The sequence below is a fragment of the Octodon degus genome, unplaced genomic scaffold (assembly GCF_000260255.1).
Source record: "Octodon degus isolate 3935 unplaced genomic scaffold, OctDeg1.0 scaffold00113, whole genome shotgun sequence".
Lineage (NCBI taxonomy): Eukaryota > Metazoa > Chordata > Mammalia > Rodentia > Octodontidae > Octodon > Octodon degus.
In genome coordinates this window covers 348,265-362,200 of record NW_004524689.1, presented here as the reverse complement: position 1 = coordinate 362,200, position 13,936 = coordinate 348,265, and the positions used below count along the sequence as shown (strand labels likewise).

Genomic DNA, 13,936 nt, shown 5'->3' with positions numbered 1-13,936 from the left:
GGCGGGAGCGGCGGGTTGGGACGCGCAGCGCGCCAGGTACAGCAGCGCGGCCCCGCTGCACACGAGGCCTCCGAGGCCCAGCACCGTTCGGCGCCGCCACGCGCGCCGAAACAGCTTCATCGTGGGCGGGTGCCCGCCGAGGACGCAGGCGCGGCGCCGACAGGGCGGCGCTTGCGCATAGCGCGTGCGTGCGGCTGCGTGGGGGGGCGGAACGCGTTGCTCGGGCCGTGAGTGGAGCCCGAGGCAGCGAACCGGGCGCGCCGGGATATGGGGCGCGGGCCCGCGGCGGCAAGGCGAGGCCCAAGCTGGCCGTCACGTGCCCGAGCGCGTCCTTCTCACTGGCCGTCTTCGGGCGGCTGCGCGGCTGCTTCCTCCCGGAGAAAATATGGCGGCGCCGGTGTCAGTGAGGGGCCGCGCCCGTTCGCCCCGCCCCGGCTGGCTTGCCTGCCTCTTCCCGAAAGAAAGATGGCGGCGGCCTGAGCTGAGCCGCTGCCGGCGTCGCGGGCTCTCCGCTGCGCTCTCTGGACCCGGCGCCGCGGGAGGCCGGTGAGTGGGCGCTCCCGGTACCGCCGCGCATTCCAGCCCGGGGCTCCGCGGCGCCGCGAACAGGGGCACGCCCGGGGGCCGAGGTGGTGGCCGCCCTGACCCGGGCAGTAGCTTCGGGGCTGGCCTCCTGCCTCCCCCGGTGTCTTCCTGCCAGAGCCCACGGCGCCGTGCGAAGAGAGACTGGAGAGAGAGGTGGCGGCTGCGGTTCCGGCCAGCGGGGCCCGGGCCCAGCGTCGCTGCCTCGCGTCGCGGGCGGTGAGATGGCGCTGTGACCCCTGGCAGCTGTGGCCGGCGTGCCCCCGGCAGCGGGTCTGGCGAGCGCCTCTAGGTTTGCCTCTGAGCCATCAGCGCTCGGAAACGGTCGTGTTTCGCCAGAACTGCGGCCGCGGAGTCCGCAGACCTCGGGATGCCTGCGCGCCCGCGTCTCGGGCGGTCGTGAGCCACCTGAGTTCCCTTTTCACCCCACCGCGTGATAGTGGCAAAGCTTAGCTTCCAGAGTAGGCCCAGGAGAAGATCAGCAAAAATAGCGAATAAGAAAACAGACGGTGGTGGCAGCGGACTGCGATAGTTACTAGGTGTGCCCTTTCTCTTAACGTGTCTAGGTAAATATTAGTATTTTGGGTCTGCAGTTGACTGCAGAGGCTGTGGCGCCCCTGAAGGTGTTTCCACCTTGTTTACAAATCAAGGGTTCATTAACTGCTTGTTGGAAACTGGCCAGCTGCTCCTTGAAATCCTGTCCTGTGGGGTAGGGAGACACTGCCAGGGAGCAGCTGCCCAGGTAGTTCAGTCCTGCTGTTGGTATCACCATGAGGTGACTGCTGTTAGTGGAGCGGGGGAGGGTTCACTCCTCATACCTGGTATTTGCAGTTATTTTGGCGTGGAGTACTGTTCTTTATTTTTTGGGGGGAACAGGGGATTGAACTCAGGTCCTTGCACTTACCAGGCAAGCTGTTATTCTACTGAGCCATCTCCCCGGCCCCTGCAGTTATTTTGGGTTATATTTTACATAACAGGCTGTAGTTAACTACTCTACATAATTCATCAAGATTAGTAGAATCAAGAACGGTCTATTCTTTTAAGAATAAAGTGCAAAGCAGATGTGACGCGCACCTAAAAATCCAGACAGGATGCTGAACCACAAGACTTGGAAGTCTGAGTCCAGCCTGGGGAACTTAGTGAAAACTCTGTCTCAAAATTTTAAAAATCGTTTTGAGTTGTAGCACAGTGGTCCTTGGGTTCAATCCTTAGAGCTGGTGTGTGTGTGTGTGTGTGTGTGTGTGTGTGTGTGAAGCAACCTTTATGGCAGTGGATACTGAGTTAATCAAGGAGGAATAGTCTTGGTTCTTCCTCATTGCTTGCCTGGCCGGAACTGGCCTGCAGGGATAGAGTCACACCTGTGGCAGGAAGAGACAGCTCTCAGCAGCTCTGAGAGCATGCAACAGCACATACTTTGGGCTTCCCTTCCTTTGGGGACCTCAGGTTTTTCTGGCTCCTGGAAGGCTGCATTTCTCCCTGAACCCATCATAAGGGAGCGTCAGACATCATCTTGGGCCTGAAAGTGAGTGGCTGCTGTTCGATATACTCAGTGGCGGCATTTGCTGAGGCTTCTGCGTGCAGTCAGCTGTGCATCCTCGCTTGTCTAGATCAGCAAGGTGTAGGGTAGGAAGCAGCTGTGACACACACTGGGCCCCAGTGCACAGAGTGCAGGAAAGACAGGAGGCCCTCGGTGCCCCGATGGACCACTCATATTTACCTGACTCGAGCCTCTGGAATGTGAGCAGGGTTGTGTGTGGGTACAGTTACGTATAGAACGGTGCTAGAGGCCAGCAAGCATCCAGATGCTTAGTGAAAAACTTGAGCCGGGAAGGTTAGGTGAGCTTGGCTAGCTCACAGACCTTAGGGTGCTCGGGTTGCACTCTGGAGAGTGAGTAGACATAGTCCTGTGGGAAGCATGTAACAGAGGCACAAGGTTGCTGGCAGGCTGCATGTGGGGGTCCTGTCCCTCCTGCAGTGTAGTGAACTTTGGCGGGAGACAGAGCTAGAAACAGTGTTTCGTTTGTTTCTTTTGTGGTTACTGAGGATTGCACTGAGCTAAATTCCCAGCACCCCACTTTTTTTGTGACAGGGTCTACTAAGTTGCTGAGTTGCCCATGCTTTATTCACAGTTTTGATTTTCCTGCTTCAGTTTCCCAGAGTGCTGGGATTATAGAAATGCACCACCTGGCTCTCAGTGTTGTTTTTGTTTTTGTTTTTTGTATTTAGTTCAGAGTCTACAGGATCTACAGGGTCTCACTACACAGATCAGATTATGATCCTCCTGTTTTCACCTACCAAGTGCTGGGATTACAGGCAGGTGCCACCATGCCCAGTTTCAGTCACCTTCTCAGTGTGCCCTGGGGATGGGCCTGGCTTGGCTTTTGTGCCCCTGCGTCCACCTAAGCGGGTGCTTTAATCCCGCTGAGCTATTTGGCCCACCGTAAGTGTTTTTATTTGGTACCGGAGTTCACTGTACAGCTCAGACTTGTAATGATCCTCCTGTCTCAGCCTCCCAGCCTCCCCAGTGCTGGGATTGCAGATGGGTACCACCATGCCCAGTTGTGGGCCCACCAAGGCACACCCAGGGTTCCAGGGCCAGCAAGGCATGTGGTTCTGGGGATCGAACTTGCACTTGCTAGGCAGGTGCTTAGACCACCAAGCTATATCCCCAGCCCTCCCATTGTTTTTTAAAAAAGAGAAAAATGAGTTAGTGTGATGGTGCACAGCTGTAATCCTAACACCTTGGGATGCTGAGGCAGGAGGATTGAAAGCATAAGCCTACTCTGAGAAATTTAGCAATTTAGTGAGACTCTGTATCAAAGTAAAAAATTGGGGGCTGGTGAGATGGCTCAGTGGTCTAAAGCACCTACTTGGAACAAACTTAGCAAAGCACAGGGACCGCGGTTCAATCCCCCAGCACCACATGCCAGCCAGCCCCGCCCCCTGGTGGGCTGAGCTGGCCACACACACACACACACACACACACACATAAATAAATAAAATTTAAAAATAAAATAAAATAAATAAACAAGGCCTTTTGTCTTGGGTTATAAAATAAGTATTTCCTGAAGTATTTGTACTAAGTGATGAGTCTTTGCTTTTATTGTAGACTCTTAACTGCTTGCTGGGATCAGAATCCTGTGCTGCCTGTCTTCAGCTTTCCAAGCAGTCAGCCTGTGGCTGTGCTGGCCCTCAGAAGCCTGGATTTGGGCTTCGATCTCCCTCAGAGCTCTGCTGGTCGCCATACCTGCACCCTGCCTAAACCTTGCCTGCTGCTTCACAGCCCAACTCCGTGGCAATGGCTTCTAGGTGCGCCCCCCTCTGTGGCCTGGCTGCACACTGCTTCTGGCTCCTGGTTTTCATCCTTCTGATGGAGGTGTCTGCACGGCCAGCCAATCATTCATCCACCCGGGAAAGAATAGCCAACAGGGAGGAAAAGGAGCTCCTGCCCCCAGACCATCTGAATGGGGTGAAGCTCGAGATGGATGGGCACCTCAACAAGGGCTTCCACCAGGAGGTCTTCCTGGGAAAGGACGTGGGTGGCTTTGATGAGGATGCAGAGCCACGTAGGAGCCGCAGGAAATTGATGGTCATCTTTTCCAGGTAGGTGTTTTGCTTGGGCTGTGTTTGCCTCCCATGACGGTGGCCATGGGGACTGTTGCAGGACATGCTGTGGCTGGGTATGGCCTGAGCAGAAGGTTGTGCTGGCACCCCTGTGTCCCCTGATACCCTGGACCAACAGGGACCTAGAGAGCCAGAGGTGGGCCTCGCAGTCTAGTTGTCTGCCATGGTTGGTTATTGGTCTGTCACGGAAGAGGTCACAGCAGTTTGCAGTATCATTGGCCAGGGACTGCCTGGGGCTAGCTGCTGCAGCCATGTTGACTCCTAGGGCTCTTCTGACTGCCTTTTCTGTGTGTTTGGAAATTCCTGTTGTCTGAGTCTTGTTGTCCAGAGTCCTACTCGTGCTCCCTTGTTAGACACAGTGTTAGGTCCCTGAGGTCCTCCCCTGCAATCCTGAAACTATACATGGAGTGATCGAGTGATACAGGATGTTGAGAACATGTTTGACAACCATGGTTGGAGGGGGTTGGGCGATGATTCTGCACGTTTGCTTTGAGGGACAGCTGCAGACAAAACTACCCACCTCCTCATGGTACGGGAGGCCCCTGCTCTCCTTCAGGTCCCCCTGTGAACCCCCAGGCCTTTGGATTTCTGTGTCCGTGCCAGGTCAAGTGGGTCACTATTTGTGGCCAGGTTGCAGCTGCCTGTGGAAGTCCAGGGACCAGCAGTGCCCATCTTTCTGTCATGGGTCTTGGGGGTCTTGTCTGACCTCTGCCTGCTGTCTGCCCACCTAGAGTGGATGTGAACACAGACCGGAGGATCAGTGCTAAGGAGATGCAGCGCTGGATCATGGAGAAAACGGCTGAACACTTCCAGGAGGCTGTGAAGGAGAACAAGATGCACTTCCGGGCTGTGGATCCTGATGGCGACGGTACAAGGGCCTGTGCCACCAACTGAGGCAGGAGGCTGCACAGTGGCAGCAGTGTATTGGTAGTGTATTGGACAGGGCACTGCACTGTAGGACAGGAAGTGCAGGAACCTGGGGCAGGCGGTCCCTGAGGCACAGGCTGGGTTCCGGCCTCCACCAGCATCAGTTCTTCATGCAGGATGATACTTGTTGAAGATGTAGGGTACACAGCAGCAGCCATGTGGGACCCAATTGTTTTCACTAAAAGAGGCCACGGTTTATCATTCGTTTAGGGTCCTTCCTTGGTGCTGTTCACCGTGTGCAGCCAGCCTGTGCCTCTGTTGACCCCTAGGAATGGGGGCTGCTACAGGTTGGAAAGTGGGTGCTGGGGACTAGGTAGGCCTGGGGGTTGGGCTCTGGCACTCCGACCCCAGAGCACTGCACTGGCAGGACAGTTGGGGCAGGTGAGTCCTCTGGCCACCCATGGCTCTGGAATTTTAAACATCCTGACAGGTGCCATCTGTCCTTTTAGGCCATGTGTCCTGGGATGAATACAAAGTGAAGTTTTTGGCCAGCAAAGGCCACAATGAGAAGGAGGTTGCTGACGCAATCAGAAACCACGAGGAGTTGAAAGTGGATGAGGAGAGTGAGTGCCATTGTCGCTGTGCTGGGCAGACGGGTGCCCCAGAGTGGTGGAGAGATGCCCGGCCAGGTGGACCAAGCTTGTCAGATTGTGTGAGGGAGCATGGGTCGCACACATTGTGGGGCGGAATGGCCCAGCAGGAGTGGACACTGCCTGCAGAGGGGAGGCAGCACTGAGGGCAGCACTGATGACCCTGCGGCCTGAGCGCTCCCTGGGTTTGGTAGAGCATCGTCCATCCGGCTGCTCTTGGTGTTTCCTCCGCCCGGTAAAGTTCTTTGGTGGCCATTGTCACTACAGGGTTAGGCCCTAAGCGGGACTCTAGGGCTCTAAGGCATAGGACGGGGTTCTGCCCCGCTAGAGGCTCAAGTCTGGTGCTCTGCTATGGAGGAAGGAGGACTCAGCATCTCAGTGCGTAGGTTCTATGAAGAGGGCACAGCCTGTGCCAAACCGTGTGACGGGGTGAGGGGAGGAGGAGGGCCAGAGACAGCGGAAGAGCACTGATAGAGGCAACAGCAGGCAGTGGGCCCCCCAGTGACCTTACCTCACTCAGGGCCCTCAGGAAGCCCTCACCTGGGACATCACAGCCACGGGGGTGGGGGTGGGGGTGGATGTGAGCCACGGTTGTGGCCCCTGCTGTCCCTGTGAACTTGTGATTCTGCCCCAGCCCTGGCCTGGTGTAGCCTGAGGTGAGGGCCTGTGGAGCTCTTTTCTGCTCAATCACTGGTCTGTCACTGCACTGTTGTCGCATGGGCCTGGCCGCACAGGATGAGTGCATGTGGCACCATGCTCTGTGCCCTTAGTCTTTGGTGTGCAGCTCACCTCAGCAGAACAGAGCCCTTTCTCGAGCACTGAGACCGCCTGTGGTCATTGTTTCCAGTGCTCATAGTGCCCTTGTGTTAGGCTTTTTTTTTTTTTTTTTTTTTGCGGAACTGGGGATTGAACTCAGGCCCTCGCGCTTGCCAGGGAAGCCCTTATTCCACTGAGCCATCCCCCCGGCCCCTCAGGCTTTTTTTTCTTCAAGTGAGGTCTGTGTGTCTTAGGCTGGCCCTGAACTCCTGAGCTTCAGCTGTCCTCCTGTCTCAGCCTCCTGAGCTGAAGGGACAGTAGGCATGGGCCACCATGCCTGGCTCCTACCTCTTTGCTAGGCTGCAGATCAGTACTGACACAGCACGGCTGCTTGCTGTTGGTTGTGATCAGAGGATGATGGATCTGAGACTGAGCCAGCCACTTCTTTTTTTTGAGGAACTAGGGATTGAACTCAGGCCCTTGTGCTTGCCAGGGAAACGCTTTACTCTACTGAGCCATCTCCCTGGCCCCAAAGCCAGCCTCTTCTGAGAGCCCCAGACACCAGGAATTGGTCACTGGCCATTGCGGGTCGCAGGGTGTGGGGACACAGTGTTTCCACCCAGGGCCCAGTGGGAGCTCTGTATGCAGTCAGTCATTTCTGGAAATGGGACTTTCTGCTGCACGTGGAAGAGGCAGAGGAACAAAACACACACCTTTGTTCCTACAGACATTGCTAAGGTGACTCAGCCTTACAGTTTCCATTTCTGCCAGGAACAAGCAGCTAGGGGTATGCCCAGTAAAGTGGGGCATCTGAGCTCATCTGGCAGGGTTCCTGGCTCTTGAGGGTCCTAGGCCATGTCTGTCCATGGGTCTGGACTGTGTCTTGGGGGTTCTGAGCCATGTCCAAGGGATTCTGGGCTGTGTTCAGAGTTCTGTGCTGTATCTGAGAGTCAGAGCTGTGTGTTTCTGGGGTTCTGGGCTTTGTTTCTAGGTTCTGGGTATGTCTTGGGAGACCAGTGGTGGGGTCAGAGCTGTGTTGAGGGGGCCTATGTTTCCCCTTCTGGGACCAGGCACTCTTAGGTGAGCTGTCCCGCATGTGGGCTCCCTGAGCTCAGCACTGTGGAACCTCCTCAATGTGTGTGCTGGTGCCTGCATGCCGGGTGCCCACAGTTAGGCATCTCTCAGCACAGGAAGTCCTCGAGAACCTCAAAGACCGCTGGTATCAGGCAGACAATCCCCCTGCGGACCTGCTGCTGACAGAGGATGAGTTCCTGTCTTTCCTTCATCCGGAACATAGCCGAGGCATGCTCAAATTTATGGTCAAAGAGATCGTCCGGGACTTGGGTAAGGCTGTGCCCATGCAGGCTGTGTCATCCCACTCCTGTCCAGGTGTCCAAGCAGGGCCTTTAAGAGGTGGCTGGCTGATGTGGGCATTTCCTTGCCAGTGTCTCCTGTGAGGCACTTGCGTGTATCTCCCACTCCCCACCCTGTATCCACAGACCAAGATGGTGACAAACAGCTTTCTCTGCCTGAGTTTATCTCCCTGCCTGTGGGCACCGTTGAGAACCAACAGGGCCAAGACATGGATGACAGCTGGGTCAGAGACAGGAAGAAAGAGTTTGAAGAGCTGATTGACTCCAACCACGATGGAATTGTGACCATGGAGGAGCTGGAGGTGAATGAGGGACTGTTGCTGAGACAAAATACCCCACACCCAGAGTTAAAGGAGGGAACATTTGTTGGGTTTTAGTTCATAATTGGCTGGTTACAGGGCAGGGTGGCATTTCAGAGGAGTGTCACAGAGGAGAAACAACTCATGGTGGGCAGCAAACAGGAAGGCAGCAAAACATCAGAGTAGTTCTCAGTAAGCAGCAGCTGTTCTACCCGGGCTGCCCACCTTCAGGCCAGGTAGCACTCACATTCCAGGTCTGAGTGTCTGCCTGCCCAGAACTATGGCAAACCAGTCAGCTATGACAAACTAATTTAGTGATCGTGCACTCTTAGTTCCAGCATCACACACTCCAGTTCAGCCACTTCTGAAAAGTCCCTCCTATGACCCTCATGACGCTTGAGGGGGCATCTAGACACAGGCTGTAACAAGTCCTTGTGTTCTGAGGACGGCCAGCCCATCCTTCTGCCTTCAGCTGGACACAGCACACCTGCCGAGAAAAGGGAGCTGGGGTGAGGGGGCTGCTAGGTGCTGACAGTCTGGGGGGGGCACCTGCTCATCTGCTTGCTCAGAGGACCCAGGGCCACGTAGGTTGGTGTTTGTGCTCAACAGGTTGGGAGATGAGAACCCAGCAAGTCCCCATTTCTGACACTTGGCGACTGGGCCTGGAAAGCGGTTTCCACTGTGTCCTGCAGGGCAGCACTGCCTGTGGGGGTTATAGAGTTCTTTTCCTTTTTGTTTTTTTGGTGCTTGGGCTGGAACCTGGGGTCTACACGTGCCAGGCAAGCCCTGTGCCCCTAAGCTGCACTCAGCCTCATGTTGGGGTTCTTATGGGACTAGAAGGGGACATGTTAGCTCCAGTACTTGAGCAACCACTGGGCTGGCTGCAGCTGTGAGGAGCTTGGGGCAGGGCCGTCCTCTGCCATGTGGGTTGAAACCTCCACCCCTGCCTCCTAACTGTTTCCATTGAGCTTCTGCGTGGGTGCTGCCTGGGCTTGTTTTTCCTTCTGTTGAGTGAGTCATTTAGGTTTACACCAGTCCCTTATGACCCCTCAATAGCCAACTCAGGCGTGGTTAGGGTTGGAGGTCTCATTGGCCCCTGGGTCTTGGCAGATAGCTGGACCCTGCCTGCCCACTGGCTAAGTCAGTCTCTGTACTCAGGGCCCCTTGTAGGACCAAGCTGGTATCCCTCCAGAACATATCCACAGCCCAGCCTATAGCTAGTCCAGCATTTTAAAGCAGGACCTGCTTCTGTGTGTGGTTACTGTAGAATCTGCAGAAGCAGAAAGTACCATTTTTCACCCTGATGTGGTGGTGGTGGTGTCTTTAGACCATGTTTCCAAGGACAGGGCAAACCTGGGCTGGACCCATGAGGTGAGGTGTTAGGGCTCGCTAGGAAAGGGCTGTTGATCACACCTGGCTCCACTGCAGAGCTACATGGACCCCATGAATGAGTACAATGCCCTCAACGAAGCCAAGCAGATGATTGCCGTTGCTGACGAGAACCAGAACCACCACCTGGAGCCTGAGGAGATCCTCAAGTACAGCGAGTTCTTCACGGGCAGCAAGCTGATGGACTACGCCCGCAATGTGCACGAGGAGTTCTGAGGGCCGTGGCCCCGCAGCCCCCTCAGCCCCAGGGGCCATGGACCAGCGTAGCAGGGCCAGTGGCTGCCCCCTACCCAGGGCCATCCCAGAACTTCCCTTTTGCTGCTGCCCATGACTGTGTGCTTGGGCTCAGCTGGGGCCGTGCTGTGTCCTGGTTTATTAGAGGTGTGCTTAGCAGGCTGTGCCCCTCTGCAGTGCCTGTCCCTGTGGGCTCCCTCCCACCTGGTTGCCTAGCAGTGTCTTGTGTCCTGTGTCCTGCCACTGCTGCTGCTTTTGAGAACTGCTGAGCCCTGCTGAAAATGCTGACCATGTCGGTGTGTGGAACTGTGGGGCAGCCACTGTGGGAAATCACTTAGCTCCTGCCGTTTCTTTGAAAACTGAAAGATTAAGATGAAACGAGAAGCACTTTGCTGGAAATGAGTAGCCAGGCAGCGCGGAAGGCGCCGCCTCCTTCCTGGGCTGGGGCTGGGGCTGGGGTGCGTGGGGTGGGGTCCTCAGCTTGTAGTCTCTGAGAAAGAGATTTGTCACAGGAATCATTAGTTCACTTTAAAATACAGTTGCCTTTTTCTCACCGCTGTATTCTTCTGGTGAAAAATTTGCGGCCAGGTGGCTTCCACTAGAAGCCTTTGAGGTGGGTGATCTGGTGGTAGAGGGGTTTATAGCTTTTGCTGAATGTTTTGATTTTTTTCAGAGATAGAAGTGATGCTGGGACCTGCTGGCTGCGGCTGGCCCACCTGAGGCCTGTAGGGAGCAGAAGGGGCTATGCGGGGAGAGGCTTCTGCCGACTCCAGCAGAGTCAGATTTGGGGTTAACGTAGGCCTGGGCTACACTGCTGCACGTGGGGCACCCATCTCCTGGTAGGTGGTGGCTACCCATACCAGTTCTGACCTCAGCAGAGGTGTGGCCCTGCCCATGGGCTGTTCCTGTGCCGTGTGATGGGAGCTGCGTGCCCTGGAGCTGTGTTGCTACATGGGCTGGTTTCCAGATAAACAAGACTTCAGATCCCAGGCTGGGTGTGGTGGTGGGAAGGCAGTGCCTACACCTGGGCTTTAGGCTACCCTGCCAGCCATTGCTGCCAGCCCCTCTGCTTGGTTGTGGCCTTGGGCTGGGAGGTTCACGGCTGTTGGTTGTCTTTTTTAATTTGTGTGTGTGGGGGGGCGTCTTGACATCCAGGACCTGCCCGAGCGCAGTGTGGACCCAGAGGTGTGCGTTGTATGCAGGTTGCACAGGGTGCGGCCTGCCCCACCCTTCAGAGGCTGTTGGCCTCTGGTGCCCAAGGGGTAGTAGTTTGTGGGGCTGGGTGAGCCTGTGACCCAGTTGTGCTGAAGGGAAGTGTCGGACCCTTCCCTACTCCCTGGTACTCTGTCTTCTCAGAGATCTGGGGGCCCTGCATGGACACACCAGGGTCACAGGAGGGGCTGTGCCCCACACAGACCCTTGGAAGGTGGTTCGGGGCACCACAGGTTGCCTGTCGACAGATGCTGGCTACTCTGCAGTGCCAGAGGGAGCAGAGACCAGAGCTGCAGCCAGGAAAGGAGGGGACGCCTAGTAGTAGGGGCTGCATATGAGCACCTTGGGCCTCAGAAAGACCTTTGACAGAAGGAGGATTCCATCGTGTGGATGGTGGGGTATGAGCTGGGTGGCCCTTCCTCGAGGGCATTTGTGTACGTTGCTATGTGGCTCCTATCCACCTGGGGCTTGGAGAGAATAGCTACAGGGTGGCCCCTCTGCCCAGCAATGGCCTTTCGTGCCCTGCCAGCATGGCATATTTGGGAATTTCCCCTAGGTAGGCCAGGGCCTCTGCTCTCACCTGCGCCCCAGGGGGTGGGGAGTTTCCAGCCTCTCTCTCTGCTCCTCCTGGGAAGGAGGCTGGGGTCCTCATGGTAACCGTTCCCATTAACTTGGGGCTGGGTGACCTCCTCAGGGCCATGGAGGCCCCTCACTACCTTTGGCTCTGGTTCCTTAAGGGCAGCGTGGTACCGGTCTGCACGTAAGAAAGTGTGTGTGTATGTGTTGCTGCGCCTGCATGGGTGTGGTGTGTGCATGCGTGCGCCTCTCATACCTGTGCGCCCCCTAACTTGCCAAGTGGTGTGGAACTGACCAAGACCATGCCAAGGACAAGATTGCACAGGGGTGCCCATCTTTCTGTTCCTTTTTTTTGTGTGTGTGTGGGTGTTCAGGGTCTCACTACTAGATTGGAGTCGAAGTGATCCGCCTATTTATAGCCCCCTAAGAGCTAGGATTACAGGCGCACGCTACCACGCCCAGACTAGTTCCTACAGGAGTTTGCTGACAGCTTTTTTAGTAGCAGCCTTGGCCTGGCCCTGTTCCCTAGGTTTCTGGGGCCCAGAGTTTTCCAGGAAATAGCCTGGCTATTGAGGGGACGCACATGTACATGTCCGAGTGTGTGTGTGCGTGTGAGAGACACACATGGATGGACGGATAGGGACACACATTCATCCGCCTGCACAGCCTGAGCGTATTCATGCACCTTCCTCCCGCCCCTCCTTGCCCCTCCCCCAGAACCCTTATAGCCGCATCCTGCAAAGAAAAACCCCAGACTCCTGTGAATGCAGCTGAGGATGTGCGTGGGGGCCTGTGCCCTCCTGCTTCTGGGGCTGGTGCTTGGTGCCACGGCTGGGCACAACTGTGTTGGGGACACCTATTATAACGGCCACATGTGCTGTCATGACTGCCAACCAGGTGAGTGACCAGGCCTCAGGCTAGGGACGTGGTAGTGACACAGGTTTGGTGTCCTGGGGGTGAGTGGATGTGGCCTGCCAGGAGGACCGGGGCTGGGGGCGGGGCCAGCAGCTGAGCCTCTGTAGGCCCAGGCTGGTTTCAACATGCCTGACTCAGCTCTGCTTCAGGTAACAGGATGGTGAGGCGCTGCAAAGGCACCATGGACAGTGTGTGCCGTCCATGTAACCCTGGTTTCTACAATGAAGCTGTCAACTATGAGGACTGCAAGCCGTGTACACACTGCAACCAGAGTGAGCCCCCCAATTCCTTAGTCCTGCCCAGCGAGGGTGTGGCACAGAGGGTACCCACCTTCCAGGATCCTATAGAAAAAAGGCCAGACATCAGCAGGCTGCCCTCCCTCTGACCCCTGGAGCAGGGAGGGCTCTCCCAGGCAACACCTGCTCTTCTAGGGCCGTGTGGAGGCTGTGTGGAGCAAGTGTTGGCCACATGGCCTGTCCTGAACTGGGCAGGGCAGAGTTGGGACCTTGGAGGTCCCAGGTGCTTTGGGATGTTCCTCAGGTCATGTGATCAGGAGAGGCAGAGGACAGAAGAGGGCTTTTTGAGGGGAAGGCGGGGAGCCCAGGGTCTCCCTGCAGTCCTGCAGAGGGTCCTGGTGTGAGGCTGAACTTGCAGTGATGGCAGGCAACCTTACCCTCCTGGGCCCTGTCCAAACCCCACCTGATCCCCCAGAAAGCGGGAGTGAAATGAAGCAGAATTGCACGGTCACGCAGGACACTGTCTGCCAGTGCAGGCCTGGCACCCAGCCCCTGGATGGCTTCAAGCATGGAGTTGGTGAGCCTGAGGGCAGCCCCGGGAAGGGCAACATGTTTGCAGGGTTACAAGTGTGCATGGCCCCTGGCTCTTCAGTCATGGCCTTCATGTAAATGGGCCATGTCCCCACTTCACACACTGCTCCTGGCCCGAAAGGCTGGGCCAAGCCTGGACTACTGTGGGCTCCCTGGCCAGGCCCAGTGTCTGAATGTGGACAGGGAGGGGTCTCTATAGCCCCAGTCTCTGTTTTCCACTCTCCATGGGGTGGGCACCCAGCCCCATGGGCCCCACCTTAGCGGCTGCAGTGTCCAGGCTCCTGGCACAGTCAGGCAGCTGAGAATCTGATTTCTACTGCAGACTGCAAGCCATGCCCTCCTGGATCTTTCTCCCTGGGCAGCAATCAGGCCTGTAAGCCGTGGACCGAGTAAGTATCAGTGAGAAAAGGGTACTGGAAAGGCCCAGGGACCTGGGATCAGGAGCTGAGTATGGGTCCTGGATATGCAGTCGGCCTGGTCTGGGGTCAGACAGCTGGTGGTCAGGGAGTTCTTGGGGTCTGTCCTTTTAACAACAGCCTTGCAGAAGTTCCTGTGGATGTAGTTGTGTGCGTGTGAGGCACCCAGCAGGGCCAGAAGTGTGTGTGTGTGTGTGTGTGTGTGTGTGTGTGTGT

At 56.4% G+C, this 13,936-nt stretch overlaps 3 protein-coding genes across 6 annotated transcripts in view; 2 read left to right on the top strand and 1 right to left on the bottom strand.

Annotated features, from left to right (window-relative positions):
- B3galt6 (beta-1,3-galactosyltransferase 6) overlaps window positions 1–337 on the bottom strand; it is a 1,695-nt gene extending 1,358 nt beyond the window's left edge. Inside the window, 1 exon segment of the mRNA XM_023699400.1 lies at window positions 1–337. Within this exon segment, the coding sequence (XP_023555168.1) occupies window positions 1–120 (120 nt within the window). The 5' untranslated portion in view covers window positions 121–337.
- Window positions 338–447: 110 nt separating this feature from the next.
- Window positions 448–10,327, top strand: Sdf4 (stromal cell derived factor 4). 3 transcript variants are annotated; one of them, XM_023699397.1, is made up of 8 exons: window positions 448–546; window positions 3,692–4,185; window positions 4,938–5,074; window positions 5,583–5,696; window positions 7,665–7,823; window positions 7,979–8,154; window positions 9,580–9,762; window positions 9,795–10,327. In XM_023699397.1, exons 2-7 carry the CDS (start codon window positions 3,881–3,883, stop codon window positions 9,754–9,756), a joined length of 1,068 nt encoding a protein of 355 aa, XP_023555165.1. In that variant the 5' UTR covers window positions 448–546; window positions 3,692–3,880; the 3' UTR covers window positions 9,757–9,762; window positions 9,795–10,327. The 3 variants fall into 3 exon arrangements, with proteins under 3 accessions (XP_023555165.1, XP_023555164.1, XP_023555166.1); XM_023699396.1 differs by having other exon boundaries at window positions 449–546; window positions 9,580–10,327; XM_023699398.1 differs by lacking the exon at window positions 448–546 and adding an exon at window positions 1,177–1,324 and having other exon boundaries at window positions 9,580–10,327.
- Window positions 10,328–12,185: 1,858 nt separating this feature from the next.
- Tnfrsf4 (TNF receptor superfamily member 4) overlaps window positions 12,186–13,936 on the top strand; it is a 2,910-nt gene continuing 1,159 nt past the window's right edge. For both annotated transcript variants that reach the window (XM_023699401.1, XM_004639673.2), the window contains exons 1-4: window positions 12,186–12,459; window positions 12,627–12,749; window positions 13,189–13,290; window positions 13,627–13,693. In XM_023699401.1, coding sequence (XP_023555169.1) covers window positions 12,327–12,459; window positions 12,627–12,749; window positions 13,189–13,290; window positions 13,627–13,693 — 425 coding nt within the window. In that variant the 5' untranslated portion in view covers window positions 12,186–12,326. The remainder of the gene's footprint in view (window positions 12,460–12,626; window positions 12,750–13,188; window positions 13,291–13,626; window positions 13,694–13,936) is intronic.

Coding starts and splice junctions, on each gene's coding strand:
- Sdf4 (XM_023699397.1), top strand. CDS start 3,881: ATGGCTTCTAGGTGCGCCCCCCTCTGTGGCCTGGCTGCACACTGCTTC. Junction 4,186..4,937: donor TTGATGGTCATCTTTTCCAG/GTAGGTGTTTTG, acceptor CTGCCCACCTAG/AGTGGATGTGAACACAGACC. Junction 8,155..9,579: donor TGACCATGGAGGAGCTGGAG/GTGAATGAGGGA, acceptor GCTCCACTGCAG/AGCTACATGGACCCCATGAA.